The sequence below is a fragment of the Panthera leo genome, chromosome B2 (genome assembly GCF_018350215.1).
Source record: "Panthera leo isolate Ple1 chromosome B2, P.leo_Ple1_pat1.1, whole genome shotgun sequence".
NCBI classification, from domain to species: domain Eukaryota; kingdom Metazoa; phylum Chordata; class Mammalia; order Carnivora; family Felidae; genus Panthera; species Panthera leo.
In genome coordinates this window covers 55,560,966-55,579,980 of record NC_056683.1, presented here as the reverse complement: position 1 = coordinate 55,579,980, position 19,015 = coordinate 55,560,966, and the positions used below count along the sequence as shown (strand labels likewise).

At 35.6% G+C, this 19,015-nt stretch overlaps 1 protein-coding gene across 2 annotated transcripts in view; it reads left to right on the top strand.

The window, feature by feature from the left end:
• The window catches only part of KHDRBS2 (KH RNA binding domain containing, signal transduction associated 2), a 579,306-nt gene that overhangs the window by 465,220 nt on the left and 95,071 nt on the right, over positions 1-19,015 (top strand). Inside the window, exons 7-8 of one of the 2 annotated variants that reach the window (XM_042937334.1) lie at positions 4,340-4,361; positions 18,162-18,184. The exons of the other annotated variant lie outside the window; for it this stretch is intronic. Coding sequence (XP_042793268.1) covers positions 4,340-4,361; positions 18,162-18,184 — 45 coding nt within the window. The remainder of the gene's footprint in view (positions 1-4,339; positions 4,362-18,161; positions 18,185-19,015) is intronic. 2 annotated transcript variants of the gene reach the window in all.

Sequence of the window (19,015 nt, the reverse complement as noted above, 5' to 3'; positions counted from 1 at the left end):
CTTATACTAACCAAACCCACAAGAAATGGATAAGTATAATAAAAATGTCAATATAGCAGTTTTGCTATACATATTTCCAATGAATGTCATATCATTTTCATTGTCCATTATCCAAGCTGTCTGGTGAACATGGAACAACAGCAAAAGTAAAGTAGGTAGACCCTAGACCCTGATAATACTATATTAATTCCCTGTAGCCAAAACCAAATGCATCCATCCAGAGAGTGGGGTTCTCCATCCACTTGGGGGCTAACTCCTTGGTCTCTCAGGAGGAGTGCAGAGAGTTCACATTCCCAGCTTCTCGTTGTTGGACCTCCCACTTCTCTTTTTAGTCACTCCCTCCTTTCATCATCTTATACTATTATAACAACTTTCAATAATAACCTCTTGAGTGTCCCTGACATCATTGTTTCTTTCAACCTTTCTTCCACCCTGATGCCTGCTATCCATTTTTTTTTTTTTTTTACTTCATCATGTTTCCCCAGGCTAATAGTCACATTTGAACAATGGGAAGGTCTTATTTTTTAAAAACCTGGCAATAAAATGTCCTTTCTGAATTGCAAGTGATGTGAAGAACAATAGAACTGCTTGTTATTTATCACAGAAGATATTATCTTGGCAGGATGAATATGAAACAGCAGGTGGAATTCCTATTGTAAATCATGTGGCATTTTCAGGAATTCTCCCTGTGATTCAGGTCTCTGGGTTTTGAGATGGGGAATATAGGTAGTATATTAAAAAAAATGCCTTTAATATGTGGAACTTGTCAGTCAAAACATAGAACTACGCATACACAGCCCTGGGCATATCAGCACTCTAATTATAGAAACTCTGGCTCGTCACCAATGTTTTAACACTTGATTTATTTCCTGTTCAATTTGTTCAATAGAGCCAGAGTTAATTGGTTTTCCAAATGAGTGTTAAAAATATAAAGATCTAGCTTCATTAAGTGGAGGCTATACTTATTATGCACCAGTGACCTGTAAGTCTATGTAAAGGTTAGTAGGGTAAGCTTTCTGGGCACGATGCACAAAACTGCAGCTTTGACTTCGTACTAATATGGCTAAAAACTAATAAGTATTGAAAGCCACAGTTGCTGGTAAAAATAGAGGTTTTCTGAATTGAAATTTCCCCCAATCCAAATATATTTATCAAACAGACTATCTAAAAACATAGCATTTTCTTTTTCAAATCTAATGTTTTTTTCTTCCAGAAGAAACATTTAGAATTTCCCTACAGCAAAATGAAAAGAAAAAGAAAAAGAAAGAAAGAGAAAACAAAAAAGAAGCAAAAAGTCTATTTACCAGTAGAGAGTTAGCACATTGTGAGGTTTTTAATATACTGCTTAGCATTTCTATAATTGCCTTCCTTCTATAGCACAGCAATGCATTTAATGTGGTATTTTGACCATAAGTAACAAATAGAGGATTAAACAAAAGAAGGCAATGGGCCTATTAGAACAGTTTTAGACTTCTACATGTGCACAAGAAAATCATAAAGCAATGATCTTATTTTCCAAAATAAGTGCCTTTAAAAAAATAATAACTTCAATATCATCATCAGTAATGCTGTTTTCATTACTGTTAAATGTAATTTTCAGGAAATATCATCATCTCTTTGCAGAACAGTTAATTATTTAGGGGGCAGCATTTACATTCTTTGTAGAGATGCAAGAGATCCCAGGTTGGTTTGGGAAAAAAATTCAGAAAAGCCATAATGGAATAAATACTGATTTCATACCTCGGCACCTCTGTGTAGTGTTTCAGTGGCCACCGCCACGTTCTTTGTTTCTGGAGACCATGACCAAAATATCATCAGGTAAACTGTCTTAAGTAGGAACACCAAAATTGAAATCCACTAACTTCTAGCTGTGTTATCAATTGTAGAAAATATACGGTTTAAATTAGGACAACTCCCACAGATTTAAGAAGAATATTTTGTGCATAAAAATATTGATATAAAGAAAATTCATGTAGGAGGATTCTAAATGTCACCTTATATGAATATGGTGAGTTAATTTTGTTTCATTACATAACATCATGGCATTTCACATTTTAATAGATTTATTCTTTAAGAGAAAACTGGGCTTTCTTTGGCAAATTTAATTGTAAAAATAGAGAACACTGTTCTATTAGTTTCCTAAAGCTATGGTAACAAAATAGCACAAACTGCGTGGTTTTTAACAATAGAAATTTATTCTCTCATAATTCTGGAAGCTAGAAGTCTGAAATCAAGGGGGTGGCAAGGTTGTGCTCACTCTGAGAAGATAGGTTGAATCCTTTCTTGCTTCTCCCTAGGTGCTGGTGATAGCTGGCAATTTCCACATCAGGTCACATTTACAGGTTACAGGGGCTGGAATTTCCACGTATATTTTGAGGAACACAATTCAGCCCATAACTGTTTGGGGGAAATATTTTCTAGATCAGAAGCACTGTGTGTAATTGTTTAACTCAAATTCATTTATTTATTTTGGCAAGTGATAAGTCTGATAAATGTATTATTCCAACACCTTGGATTTGGTGGGGGGTGGTGAGGGTGAGATGCAGTTCACTAAGGAAGTTTTGATATTTGTGAGAGCTCTGTTTAACTATTTAAGTGTTTAACTGTAAGCTGTTTAACTGTTTAACTGTTTCTCTGTTTAACTGAAGAGCATAGTTGAAAAATCCTTCCTATAATAAAATCTGTTTTTTTTATTGATTCTGCTTTAATATTAACAAATATTCTAGTAGAACTTATTTAACAATGCATTCAGCAGGGTTTTTTTAAATTTTTTTTAACATTTATTTATTTTTGAGAGACAGAGACAGTGCGTGAGCGGGGGAGGGGCAGAGAGAGAGGGAGACACAGAATCAGAAGCAGGATCCAGGCTCTGAGCTGTCAGAGCCGGATGCAGGCTGGAACCCGCAAGGTGTGAGATCATGACCTGAGCCACCCAGGAGCCCCTCAGCAGGGTTTTTTAATGCACTAGTTATTATCAACATAGGGTTTATGGTGGGTTTTCAGGCATAAGTTGTACATAGCCTAGAGTTATATAATCTAGCCAAAGAGGAAGAAGGCCTCCAAAGTGAAAGTAGAATCCAGAACTCATTTGCTCCGTTGAGTAAATTAATTCCACATTTTTTCGCTAAAAGCAAGAGCAAAAAATTTTTCCCCTCAATAATTACTTCAGGGATAGAAATGTTCATGGAGATCGAGTCTGTACCAGGCTTCTAATAACACCGAGGCCATGGACCCTAGGGACCAGTTACTTTCTCTCAAGTCCATGGCCATTGACCCTAAGAATAATCCCAGCTAACTTCTTACAAATGCAAAGTCCAGGACACTGTAAATATATGAATAGATGAACAAGAACACATAGCTTTTGCTAAAACTTCAAGTTAAAGTATGCACTTAGCTACTTATGGGCAAGTAATGTCATTTGGAGGAATGGAACATTATTATCTTCATCATATTATTTATTCTCACTCCCCACCCCAGTCTCTAAAACACAAACAAATGATTATAATTCCAAATTTTAGGTAAGACTAAACTGTATTAACATCATGCACACAGTTTTTAATAATATTTATTTTAGCCCATGGACTAGATTGTAGTCGTTTATTTTAATTTCAATCAAGGCAGGTTGTTACATTATATTATTACAGAAGCCAACAGCAGCTCAAAGTCATGATTTTTGTTGAATAAGTAAACAGCTGTTTTGCCTTGAAGAATCCATCTGACATATTTTTACCACTTCAAAGAATCATAGAAACTCTCAACTGAATGGAACTTGAAGGTCATCTTGTGTGCATTTTCAGCAAGATCTACATAAAGGAATAAATGAATTCAGTGGTTTCTTTCATTAATCTCACTGGAGTTCAACTAAACTAAACCCAGGACTGAACCATTTGTTCAGCATGGGGGTAGGAGTAGGATAGGCAGTCCAGCAGATTCTGGACAGCAGTGGGAGGTGGAAAAACACAAAGCAATAATGGAGGGATAGTGGCAAGCAAGTGCAACGGAACTACCTCTGTGAGCTGGGAAGGCACCAAGGAGGAAAGAAATATTTCTTTGTTATAATTAGTTATAATCTAGTTCATTCCAGAACATGAGTTAATTTCATTTAACCCTTATGAGATTTGACTGCATTGATATTGATAAAGTAAAAGCAATTCTTTCTAGTAGCTAGATGATGAGCAGGGAACTGAGTATTCAAATAGAAGCCATACCTTGTGGGGCATCTGGGTGGCTCACTCGGTTGAGCATCCAACTGTTGATCTTGGCTTGGGTTACGATCTCGTGGTTGTGGGCTTGAGTTCCACATCAGGTTCTGCTCTGACAGCATGGAGCCTGCTTGGAGTACTCTCTCCCTCTCTCTCTCTGTTCCTACCCCTCTCATGCTCTCTAAATGGATGGATGGATGGATAGATAGATAGATAAAGAAAGGAAGAAAGAAAGAAAGAAAAGCAAGAAAAGAAACCATACCTTGCAAGATAGTACTATGATTTGCAAAACAGATAAACTGTACCAAAATATGATATGCAAGATAAATTATGTAATCTCAAACTCTTTTAGTGTTAGCTCATTCACACCTTTCAGATCCAAAAACTATAGCAAACAGTAGTAACTCCTCACAGACTCATGTGGTCCCAACAATTTCTTAGTTTACAAACTCTGACAATCCCTGCCAGTTCAATTGTCTGCCTAGTTATGTGTCTTCTTGCAACAACAAACTAACAAAAAACAATTTTGTTTGCCCGTAGTTGGGTTCTTGGTGGTCAGTGGGCTATAATAATATAATAGCAAGAATAATTATAAGCACAATATTATCATGTCTTCCATCCGAGTAGTATCTGACTCATTAACTTCACTAACTTTTCATCTTGGATCATGATGAAATGATGATCAAAATACCACAATGCTTTTTTTTCATTCTAAGCCCTGCATTTGGGTTTAGATTTTATTTTCTTGCAACTCTTCTTTCTTTCTCATTTCCTTATCCATTACATTTTGATTTTAAACAGAATTCACCCCAGTACATTTACATGCACACATGATATTCAATGGTAGACTAAAAATCTTTTACTAGGGACATAAATCCCATTGGTTCCAAGCTGCGTTGGATTCTGAGTGGTTATCAAAATCAAACAGTAGACATCTGGCAACTTAAAATATGATTGTAACATACATGTGAAAAAGATGTAAAAATGTATGCATATGAATCAGAATACTTGATATTGCAAAGATAATGCCTCTCAAACTTATCTGCAGATTCAATGTAATTTCTGCAAAAAAAGAATATTCAATATTTGTATAAACATGTGAAAGTATGCTATTGTCAAGGGTGACTATATTAGAAAAACCAGGTTCATATCTCAACATTAAAACTATGGTTTTGTAATGTATAATTTTGAATTTTTGTTTCTCTTTGTAAGGACATTTTACATTACATGTGTATTTATTGTTTTCCAAAGTAGTGATTTATCTTATATTTTATCTTTTCATTGATTAGGTTGACTTATATAAAATCGATAATCGATCTTTGTGATGTTAACAGTTTCTTTAGTAAAAAATATTCAAGTACATTAGCCATTAAGTTATAAGGTAGCTGATTGGCATTTTTTTGCATTACTGTAATATATTTATACTAATTATGCCACATACTGTTGACTTTGGATGAGTTACTTGGTATTTATGGCCTTTGGTTTTCTCCTGAGTTATTAGAAAGATTAAATCAGGTGACTTCTGTAAAACTCCTCATTAAGGGTCTGGCATTTATTAAGCACTGTCCTCGGAGCATTTCTCATACATTTTTGAGGACCTACCATGTACCAAGCACTGTACATAGTACTGGAAAGTCAAAGAAGTATAGGATACTATTAATGAACAACTCATGCCCTAAAAATCTGGAGGACACAAAATCCCATGGGTTATTTTAGAGAGTGCTAAAAGGCTGGTGCGTCTTGATGGTTGGAAAGATGTAAGAGATCAGATGCTTTCTTTGCAGAATTTTTAAGTTGAATTTGAATTACAGTCTAAATTTCTATATTTTAATTACTATAACTGTAACTAAGAAATATAAGACACTTTAGGATTTGAAATGAGGTAACAGATTATAGGAATGTGAAAAAATATTCAGACTGACATTTCATACATTTTAAGCTATTTTTTAAAATTACATTCCTTTTTTTTCTCTCTTAGTGGTATGTATTTGGACTGAATCAACATACCAATTCCTCTCCTCTACAAAGAAAAAAGGAAGCCAAAAGTAGAAAATTAAATGAAATTTAATTAAATCCGGCATAAAAATGTGTTTAAAGCAAGGCAAGAGAAATTCATCATTGTGATTGTAAAGGAAGGCAGTCTCTAGCATTAACATGATATCCAGCAGTACAAAGTAGAATGAAAAACTAATTCATACAGAATCATGAAAGATGCAAAGATTTTTTTTTTCCATACTCTAAGACAGGAAGATACGAACTTTATTGACTTTTCAGAACAATGCTTAAAGGAGTTAACTTTTTTTTTCATTATATAAAAGACTTAAAGACTATGATATAGGAGCTAAAAGGCTATTAATGCAATGGTGTTGGAACTGGAGTAAGAAAATGTAACCTAAACTGTACATGAAGAAACTTCAGATTTGATCATGGGCTGAATATAAATCTCAAAGAAGTGAAAGTTGGGAGTTTTGTGACATTTAGGTATCTGAAAATGATAGCAATATGAAAGAAAGGCAATGAGAAAAATGTCCAGTGGATTTAAGCCTGGGAATAAATAAACCATCCAAGTAAAGAAGAACCAGATGAAGCAAATGGTATTGAAACTGAGGTATCAGGAAGCATGTTCATTCCAGATGTCCTTTCCTCCGTACCCCCAAATAACTTCCACTGTGTTCTTCAGGGCATACTGCATTGTTTTACTCTATTCTGACTTAAAATAGGTAGCTTATTGTATTTAATTCTCGGACGCTTTCTAAATGTTTTAGGTTTTTGTAGCTGAGTCAATATTTTTGTCATAACTTTATGTTCTTTTAAAGTTTGTAATAAATGGTATTTAATAATCCAAAATCTCTTATGTATATGAACATTAGTATTCTTTTTAACATGAATTTTCTTGAGATCTTGTGACACAAGCCATAGATTTTTCTTCTATGATATATTACAAAATTTTCTTTACACTACAAATCTTTCTTTACAATGATAAAACTAAAAATATTCAATAACCAATGTACCAGGATTTCCCCCATGATTTATACAGCTAAAATTCTAGTTACAGAATAAAAATTGCTGCAATATTTATTCATAGCCTTGAAGTGATTGAAAAGAAGAGGGTATCAGAGTAGGGTCTTGATGAGAATGTGTCAAAGAAGCTCCATCACATTTGTCAGACAATTTTTTGAGGCTGACATTTTCTGGGCACAATAGTTTAACTTGACATTGGTTTGCAAAGCTTAATAAAAATTTTTGCAAACCACATTAGTTCAGATATCAATAAAACATTGGCTTTAGGTTTCTTTATTGATTTGACATGAGCTGAGAAGAAAGCAGGAATTTGAAGGTCAATGTTTTAAGATATTTTGCATGTACCTATTCTATTAACTGGCTCAGCATTAGGATTGCTAAGCATTTCAGGCTTATGTGTAGTAATACCCTTTTAAATGAAAAGTTGCCCAAGTTTTTAGCTAACCAAATGTCAAAGCATATACTTGGGCAGTAAACTAATTGGTAGCAAACCTCATTAAGAATTCTGGATGCAGTAATAGCTTTTCTTCAATTGCCACTGCCTTTAATGAGAAGCAGAACAACAGAAGCCACATTACTGGTCTGACAATTTGTTCTATTGATTTATTATGCCTGCTCTGCCACCATCTACATGAAGGGACTACAAAACATTAGTCTCATATTAGTGCATTTTGACTTCTACAAATACAGTAAAAGGAGTCTAGTACTTAAAAGTGACACCATTGCTTGGAGCTTTTTTCCAGTGTAGCCCACTGGCTACTACTAAGATAAGAAACTTGTGCTCAGGAAATCATTACAGATTATTTTTATCTCAATCCTGGAAATGAAGAAATGGATGTCGCATTTAACAAATTGTGTTAAACACATTTTACGCCAAATTTAATTAAATTTCACTTCATTTTTCTACTCTTTTCTTCATTCCTTTTAGAGAAGAGGAATTTGTACATTGTTTTGGTCTATATAGATATCACCAGAAGAAATAGAAAAAAGAAAATTAGAATTTAATTTAGAAAGACAGCTAAGAGTGTATGAAATGGCAATCTGAATATTTTTTCATATTCTCCTAATGTCTTACCTCATTTCCAATCCTAAAATGTCCTATTTTTCTGTTTGTGGCAATTACAGTAATTGAAATACAGAATTTTAGGCTGTAATTCATATTCAACCTAAGAAATTCTGCGAAGAACACATTTCTCATTCATCTCTTTTCGGTGTTTTATCTTTAATGAGTGCACACTCCAAAGATATGACTCTGTCCGTGACTCCCCTGGTGCCATTTTACAGAATTATATTTAGGAGAAAATAGATCATGTCACTGGGAGAAATCACATTTGCCCTTTGGTCAATACTTCTTCAGAAATCTAATGCTGAATCCCAATTTCGCTGTAATTACACAGACTCCTGGTAAAAAAACAAAAACAAAAACAAAAACAAAAAAACTTGCTTAATGGAACTAGAACTAGAATTCTGGTTTATAACCTTGCATCGCATAGACTCTCAGTTTTATATTTTGTTTTAGGCCACATCTGAATACTCCAAGTTCCTATTAATGGATTAATATTAATTTCTGTATCTCTCTAGCAGACATACATAGAAAGTAGGTGCTTAATGTGATTGTTCCCTGGAAATAATTCTACCTTTAAATATTTAAGAAGAATCAATTTTATAGATTTAAACTACTAATGGGAGTTGAGCTAATGCTCTCACATTTTACTTGACGTGTGTATTTAAAATGAAGTAAATAAGCTTGCCAGTGGGAATATTCCTTCTCAAATACGATGCCCACCGAGTGATGAGATGAGGCCTACTGAGTGAGCATTCAAGCAGTTGCTTTATTTGAATGCCTGAATGGGAATTTAATTTGTTCTTCAAGTCTCCCCCTAACATGACAGTTGATTTAATATTGTTATCCAGTAGGGGTCCTCTGGCTGGATTATTATAGTGATGTGTGGTACCTTATTCACAAAGTACAAATATGTTTCACAAAAGAAGGGATATTTTACAGGAATGTAGAGTACTTTCATCGTGAAGAAATTATTTGACATTGAAAAGACAGGAAGCAAATTACACTAATTTAAAAAGTCGCAAGTGTTAGAATCTAGTGACTGTCGTTTCTATAGAAGTTAACCTACCCTTTGCAATAATAGAAGACAAAAACAAAACTGGTAACTGGATTAAACCAACTTGTGAGATTCAAACAATGTTATCATAGTAAGAAACTTTCTATTTGGGAAACCAATGCACATACCAAAATATAAACTTATAATTAAAACACATGTTTAATTAGTATACATGTTTGTATATACTTCATTTTAACCAAATTCACTTTTCTACAGAAATATCTATGTCTGTGTCTATTGCTACATAACGAATTGCCCCCAAACCATTTTGCTTAAAACAGTAACAGCTCTGTTATCTCTCCGGGGTTTTGGGGGGGGGGGGGGTCAGGAATTTGGGAGTGGCTTGGCTATGCAGTTTTGACTCAGGTCTCTCCTGTATTTGAAGTCAGATAGTATCTGAAGCTGGAATTGGTGGGGATACTAAGCAACTGGGGGCTTCTTGGGCATCTCCCATTTTCACATAGACTCAAGGCTCTCCATGTGGTCTCACTTCTTGTGGATTAATTTGGACTTCCTCACACCATGGTGGCCCCAGGGACATTGTACTGCTTACATGGCAGCTCAGGGCTCCCAACATGAGGAGCCCAACAGAGTATCAGGTGAATGCCATACCACCTATTATGACCTGTCTTTGAAAGTTACATAGTTTCTAACATTTATTTCTAACTTAGTTCCAAACCCTGCTCTGATTTAAGAAAAAGAGGCCTAGATTTCGCCTCTTAAAGGGAAAGTGTGCCCATATCACATTGTAAGAAAAATAGGGGAATAGGAAATATTGTTGCATATGTGTCTGGAAACTAAAGTCTGCCACAGCATCAGTGGTTAGACATAGTCTCTGAAACCTGACTGCTTAGGTTCATGTTCCAGCTCTACCATAATCTACAGGAGTGACTGTGCACACAGTGTTTAACATATACCTCAATGTTTTTATCTCTAAAACAGGGATAATAGTTCTGCCTGCCCTAAAGTGTTGTTATGAAGATTAAATGAGATAGTATGTGTAAAAATGCCATTGACAGTTCCTGGCATGTAGTAAGTATGATTAAGTGTCTGCTGTTATAATTATTCAATTGTATTTGTCCAGATAAACTTGAAAGTATAAGAACATATATGAGTCTGTGGATTCTTGATAACAAATAGTGTGTCTAAATCATCACTAAAGTTCCAGGGTCAGTAGACTTTTAGTATTTTTCCTTTCAAGGATGCCCCTGTACATTCAGTCCCTCTCTAGAAGAGTTGCTGGGAAAGACCTTGATTCTTATCCTTCTTAATAAACATTGTTTCCATAGGTAAAAGGGCTGCCTAGAATTCTGTCTTTGTGTTTGCAAACAACTGACAAAATTTTTGTTTCCAATTCTCACTCACATCTAACAACGAAAGAATTGATTATAAGGAGGAGCAGTATGACTCAGTCCATGATTCAGAAAATACATTTTGAGTCCATGAAAACAAAGTCAAGATTTAAATTAAGTCAGTATTGGGGCACCTGGGTGGCTCAGTTGGTTAAGCGTCTGACTTCGGCTCAGGTCATGATCTCGCGGTCCGTGGGTTCAAGCCCTGCGTCGGGCTCTGTGCTGACAGCTCAAAGCCTGGAGCATGTTTCAGATTCTGTGTCTCCCTCTTTCTCTGACCCTCCCCTGTTCATGCTCTCTCTCTGTCTCAAAAATAAATAAATGTGAAAAAAAATTTAAAAAAAAATAGTATTGTAGTCAAAAATGCTCATTTCAAGAAACTTCTCTGATTTCCCTTCTTTTATCCCCATAAGCTTTTGAGATAATTGCTTTCAATTTTTATATCCGTTCTTTATCAGGATCCATACTTTCTGTCTCTATGCCATCTTTCTCTTTCTTGCTCTGTCTGTCTGTCTCTCTCTCTCTCTCTCTCTCTCTCTCTCTCTCACACACACACACACACACACACACACACACACATTTGATTCGCCCTGCCATCCTTCTGCCATTCCAAGATGGGGAGGGTGGAAGCATGGATGTAGCTCTCTTTAGGTTTCTCTTCCACGACCCCCATCCAGGCTTTAACTGAGGAGAAAGATCTGCCAATGAATAGATGAGAAATGGCTTTTCTGAAGCCCATGACTACAAATTATACCCAGAGAATTGTGTAAAATTTTAGATAAAATACTGAAGGAAGGACATTTATATCTCCCTACCTCGCCTCAAATAAAACTTAAAGCATTTTCTAAGCATTGCCTCTTGCTCTTAGGTATACAAGAGTCATTTCAGACTTCTTTGCCCATGTTTGGAACTAGACTCAGGGTGAAAATATTGTAATTCCTTCTGTACAGACTTAGCAAAAGTCTTTAGTCATCAAAAGTTTAGTGTCATATGAAAGTGTTATTTGCCTAATATTAAAGTTCTGTTTCACATTATCAACCATGCTGATACATGGGAAATGTGAGCAGAAGTCCACTTTCTTCGTCTTCAATTGGGTATAGTGATGTTACCACTGTATTGGTTAAGAGAATTGTATCAATTTCCTATTTTTGCATTGCATACTTAGTAGATCAAAACTTGTTTCTTTATTATTCACAGTTCTGGAGGTCAGAACTCTGAGTGGGCTCAACTGAGTTTTCTCTTGGGGTCTCACAAGTATGAAACCATGATATCAGCCTGGCTTCAATCTCATCTGGAACTTGGAGTCCTCCTTAAAGCTCATGTGGTCATGGAAGAATAAATTTTTTCAGCCGGGTAGATTCTGCAGCCCTTGATTCTCTGCTGCTTGTCAGCCAGGGCTCACTCTCAGATCCTGGAGGTCACCCACTTCCTTGCCATGTGGCTTCTTCAAAGCCAGTGATGACACATTGAATCCTTCTCATGCTTTGGATCTCTCTGACTTTCTCTGTCTCCAATTGCTATCTGTGACCAGACTTAAAGGACTCATGTGATTAATTCAGGTCCACCTGGATAATACCCCTATCTTAACATCCACTAATTTGAGACCTTAATTACATCTGTAAAATCCCTTCACAGTGGTACGTAGGTTAGTGTTTCACTGAATACCAGGAGAAGTTTTGTGTACACCAGTGGCCAAGAATCTAAGGGGCCATCTTATAATCTTACCTACTATACGGATCAAGTGGAATCAAACATAAAAGTTATAAAGCCATTTTAGCAAATTTCCTGGAATAAATAAGCACTCAAGTGTTTGTTATCATCACCAGTCTTGTCACAATGGTCATCATCCTCAGAAGTGGGGAGGCAGTGACACCTTACGTAAGTTTTGACTAAATGCAGCCAAAATGAATTAGGCCAAAGAGTTGTTCATTGGTCTTCTTTCTTTACCAGATATGTCTAATGAATTATCAATTCATTAGAATGAAATGTGGAAACGGATATAATTCCATTAGACATTGTCTTAAATAATACGGAATCATTGATGGTCAACATAAGTGCTGTCACCTCCTCTAGAAAACTCTCACTAATGCTGTTTCCTCCCTACTTCCATCCAAGCTTAATTAAGGAGCCCTTTTTATACTCTTTTAGAATCATCTTTTTTTATCGTACTTCGTTCTCCAAGTAGTATTTTGACTCTTTAGGGTTAAAAAATAGTGCCTAAAATTCCCAGGAAATGTCCTGGCACAACAAAGATGCTCCAAAATTATTTGTTAAATAAAAAATAGCGAATGGAAATTTGAGAAAACATTTGCTCTCATATATAACATGCTATCTAAAATGAAAATAAGGAAAAACTGTTGATGTAGTGTAATATAGAAAAAATATAAAGGAATTAGAATCATGGTAAAAATGAGAATAACTGTTGTTATCACTCCTGTTATCATCATTACATAGTTGTGTTCATGCAAACAGGTAGTTGACATGAGGGAAATCCAGCATATCCACCCAGGATGTCCTAACAGACAGGTAAGTACAGCAGCACAGAATCTAGGAGCTGATGATATTTAGATATCCACAAAAGTAATCTGCATTGGGAAGGGCCACGGTTACAGTTGTTTAGAAGCAAGAGTACTATTCAAGTGTGAAGGACCCACAAGAACAAGATGGTATCCCAGTTCTAAAGGGGAGATAAGTAAAACTAAAAGAGGAACTTTCGCAAAGGTGAATAAATTAAAAGATGAATTTCCATACCAGGGTATGGGATGGAGATGCCTGGGTCAGAAACAAGAGTGGACACATGAAAGCCGTGCCCCCTTCCTAGAGCCAGGATGGGACCCGTATCTGACGAAAGAAGTAGATCCAGCCATTAAGTTGAAAAAGGTCCAGAATCAGGACAATTCTGAAAACAGCCTAAGAGTAAGATTTTTTTCCCAATTAGTTTACGTTAAAGGAGGTAAATGTAGCACTGCCTACACTACTATGCAACTACTCTCCAGTGTAGAACCAGATTACGGTATTTGAATATAATGTAGCATTTGCTTTGCTGCTCATGAGGAAGGAACGAGGGGAGTCAAGGCACAGTAAAAAGGACAGTTGTGACCGCCTAACTAAAGATCCTTGTGTTAACAGTGAGAAAAACTATGTTTAAACACATTTTCAGGGGTGCCTGTGTGGCTCAGTGGGTTAACCTTCTGATTCTTGATCTCGGCTCAGGTCATGATTGCAGTCCTGGGATGGGGCCCCGTGTGGGGCTCCATGCTGTCAGCTTGGGATTTCCTCTCTCTCCCTATTTTTCTACCTATCCCCCACACTCGTTCACACATGCTCTGTCTCTCAAAATAAATAAACATTTTTTAAAAAGTACTTTTAGACAGGATCACCTGACTTTCTATTCTAAAAATATAATAATGTAGCAGAATATAGTTCATTTATGAAGGATTTGAATCACAAAAATATGAAATCAGCTTCTTAATCATTTTCCTTGCAAGAGTTTTGTGCCAGCATTAATCAGGACCAAGAACTCTGATTTTTATCTAATAGGATAAAGAACCTTCAGGCACTAGCACAGGTCCAGGCAGCATCATTACAAGTCTAAACTTGAGGTTAGGATGTAAAAACTGTGCCTTTTGCAGTCTTTCTGATAGGCATATTATATCGAAAATCTTATCACTGAGAGATGTGTGTATGTTTACATTGGCATAAACATAACTTAGATACTCATGTTTTTATAAATATATGTAACTTATTACTTTATAACTTTCACATGCAATAATCAATATTCCAATATACCATTTTCATAATACTATTGAACCACAGTGGAAAATATAGTGTTGCAAATAGAAGGACATGAATATAGAGGGACAAATAAAGATTATACCTCAAACCTCTTACTGCCTATCTACCTATTTTTTCTTCTTCTAAATATTATACTAGTACATTCCATGCCGAAATGGGTATAACAAAATGGAGAAATCCAGAGTCATAGTAGTGTTGATAAAGGTTTTGGTTTTATGTCAGGAGGATTTACTTGAGAAACTAGAACTGGAAGGGAACTAACTAAAAATAATCTACCAAAGGAGGTTCTGTGATGATGTGCTTTAAAATTTTTTTGCTTTCATATTAGAAATTCTAAGTTATTACTTCATTTCATTAATGTGTCATGATGGCAGTATCTCTTGATTATTTTATCGAACATATACATTATTCACAAAACGATGAAAGAAAGACCTAGTAAGCTTAGAAATAAAATACTTTTCCTTTTTTTTTTTTTTTTTTTTTTTTTTTTTAGAACAGCAGGACTCTTCAGTGAAAAGCCCTCAAGATATTCAAAATGATTAAATGGAAGGGGGGAAAAAGACACTTATATAGCATATATCTGTGCCTGCTTAGATCTCTGACTGCCTATTTAATGCTCTTAAAAAAATGTGTAATGTCTTGGAACAGAAACCTTGGGGACAAAAAACTGCAGCATTTAAAGCTTACTGTACTGTAATTCATGACTGATGCTGCAAAGCCTAGTGAAGGAAACACAGGGCTCATCGATGTTTCAAGTGCAGGATAGTTTTTGGCTTGTTCTTTTGACTCTGTATCTGATGGCTGCTAAATATTCCACAAAAATGGAGGGTATCTGTCTTTATCAAGTCTTTAATTCTCTATTTATTTTTAGAGTATTTTAACAACTTAACATGTCACTAAATAATCACTGAATTAAATCTTTTGAACAGTATTTTTGTCTTATACATATATTAGTATATGCCTAACTATACTATAGACATATACTACTATAAAAATGTATAGGGGTTTTTGGTTGTTGTTTACTTAAGAGAAAACTACAGAATAACTGGGAAACATAAAAAGTATCATTCTAATTATATCGCTTAAATATTAAATAAGCCAAAATGCCTCATTACCCAAAGCATTAACGTAATAAGAAAGAAAAGATAATTATTTGCTTTTATGATGATTGTTGTGGCCAAGCAGAATAACTATAAAATTTACAATTTAGAACTCATTCTAATATCATAAAATTCTATAGTTTTTAGACTACCTTAGGAGACAGTATAAAATGCATTTGTACGAAGAAAACATTTATGTTGTATACTTATAAACTAACTATAGTATTCCTTAACCAAACTAACCATAACAAATCACTCTTTTCTAATGATGTTACATGGCTTTAAACAAATTTCACTGGTACAAAATGTTGTCTTGCATTTTCTTTGCTGCTTTGGCAGTAAAAACATAGATCATGCACTTTCATGCTCAGGAACATTAAGATGAAATAACTCACATTGCATAGGGTTGTTTCTCCATTTGTGTGTTTCCACTCTTATGCAGAATGAGTTGTGCATATAGTCTGATAACAGCGTGATGGATGCATCAAAATGACTACTCTGGGGAGTGATGTCAGCATCATGGCAATGTAAAATATTCCTTTTTTTATCCCCCCATTTAAACAATGAAACAGATATCCATCCACAAACAAAAAGTACTTTTGTGTGTGTTGTGGAATCTAGCACCATACACCAAGGGTTCCAGGAGGAGGCTCACCCACCTGTGTGTCCAATAATAGGCAGAATGACCTAGGTATTAAGCTGTAGAACCAAAGGAGACAGTCAACATGTCAGATCTCTCTTGCCCTGGTTGGGAAAAACCCTGGAGAGTGTTGACCTGGGCACATACCCACACATAAGAGGGAATTTTCTGAAGCTCAGCCCTCCCTAGGGGAGATTCTAGGACACCACTGGAGAAAATAAATAAATAAATAAAATACAATTTTGGTCACAGAGAAGGCAGCTGTAAAACATTCCTAATGCTACTCTCCCCAACAAGGAAACATTGCATAGGACTGCTCTATCCCTTGTGGGGGGAAAGGAGAACAGTGAATGATTGCCTATTTACCCCAGTTATGTGGGACACAGATATATAAACCCATTTCTTTCTGGCAATACCCAGAGTACTGAGGTGGTACCTTCATGACTAGGGGGATGGAGGAGGTTGAGAGAGAGACAGTTAAGGGTTTTTGCTGACTGTACTCAGTAGAAAGTCCATCCATTAGCCTCTAGGAGTAACATACCCTAGGACCTTTCTACTAGGTCCCATAGGCCTGCAGACACTGTCTGGAGGGGCTAAAATCATACCTCCCCCCACTCTGGCTGGTTCTTTGTATACACTCCTGAGTGCTGTGGCAAGAGAGCTCTTAAACTGATACACACCTAGAAAATAGGCCAGGCTCTCCAAAGCAAGGAAGAAGTCACAAACTTGAGCGATAGTGCCATCTTCTGGAAACAAAAAAAGGTTTCCAGTAGCCAGCCTGGTGACTTGCAAGAACCAAAGACATAAAAGCTTAAGGAAGAATCCTGCCACAAGAGGGAGCAAGTACAGTGGAACGGGTATGCCCACACTGAGAGACAGATGAAACCCCATCCAATAAAAACATCATTGAACAGAATACCCAAACAGAAGGCAATTAGCAATGGTTTAGGGGTGTCTTCCACTTCAAATGTGAAAGCAGCAGCACAAAACTAAAAGAACATGGAAAATCAAGGAAACATGCCATCAAAATGCAAAATAGCTGTTTTGGAGAAACCATAAGCTACAAGAAAACTCAGACATTTTGACTAAATCTTGAACAAAAAATATATGATCAACATAAGATTTTTTTTGAAGAGACAGAAGTCATAAAAAAAAAAGGACCAAACAGGGATTCTGGAGCTGGAGACTTCAAGAAATGAAATGAAAAATGTAATAAGGCATTTGCAGCAGAGTGAGCAAATGGAAGATAGAATAAGTCAGTTAGAGGACAAGAATTTTGGAATAACCCAGTTAGAGGAGAATAAAGGAAAAAAGAATGAAAAGTGGTGAAGAAAACCTGTTTTATCTATGGGATATCATCAAAAGAACAAATATTGCAGTAATTGGGATTCCAGAAGGAGAAGAAAGGAAGAGCAGAAAATTTTAAATCATAGCTGAAAATTTCCAAACCTGGGAAGAAAATTGGACATCTAATTTTACAAAGCTAATAGATTACCGTTATTATTATCTCAGTGCAAAAGACCTTTCCAAGACACATTACGATAAAACTGTCAAAGATCAAGGATAAGTAAATAATTCTAAAAGCAAAAGAGTAGGGGGGTGGAGAGAGGGAGGTTTTAATCCTCAAAGGAACCGTCATTAGTCTATCAGTGGATTTCTCATCAGAAATCCTACAGGCCTAGAAATCCTACAGAAATCCTCAAGAGAGTAGAATGACATACTCAAAGTGTTGAAAGAAAAAAAAAATGCCAACCAAGAATACTCTATTCAGCAAAGTTATCTTTCAGATGTGAAGGAGAAATAAAGACTTCCCTAGACAAACAAAAGCTAAGTGAGTTCATCACCACTAGACCTGCATGCAAGAAATTTTAAGAGGAATTCTTCAAGTTGAACTCAAAAAACACTAGTCAGTAAATGAAAACATATGAAAGTTTACAGCACACTGGGAAAGGCAGTCATAGAGTCAGACTTAGAAAACTCCAAATCTGTAACAGGATGGTGTGTTAACCACTTAACTGTACTATAAAGATCAAAGGAAAAGAGTAATAAAAGCAATTATAGCTACTGTAGTGTGTTAAGAAATACACAAAAGAGGTAAATTATAACATCAAAAATATAAAAAGGGTGGGAGTAAAAGGGTGAAGCTTTTATAGATGATCAAAGTTAAGTTGCTATCAGCCTAAAATGGACCATTTTATCTATGAGATGCCTTATGTAAGCCTCATGGTAACCACAAAGCAAAAAGCTAGAATAAAAGATAAGGAAAAAGGAAACAGAACATACACCACCACAGAAAACCACCAATTTACAAAGGTAAGCAAAAACAAAGGGAAAAGAAACAATGGAAATGAAAACCAGTAAGATGGCATTAGCAAGCCCTCACATATCAATAACTCTAAATGAAAATGGATTGAATTCACCAATCAAAATGTGAAGAGAGGCTGGATGGATTAAAAAAACAAGACCCATCTATCTATATGCTGTGTACAAGACTCACTTCAGTTTTAAAGACACTCCTGAGCTCAAAGAGAATAGATTGAAAAAGATACTTCATATAAGTGGAAACCAAAAGAAATCAGGGATAGCTATATTTATATCATAGATAATAAACTTTAAGCCAAAAATGATAAGAAAAGAAGCTCATTATATAATGATAAAAAGGTCAATCCATTAAGAAAATATACAAATCATGAATATGTATACACTCAACACTGGAGCACCTAAATACATTAAGCAACTACTAACAGATTTGAAGAGACAAACAACAATACAATGATATAAGAAT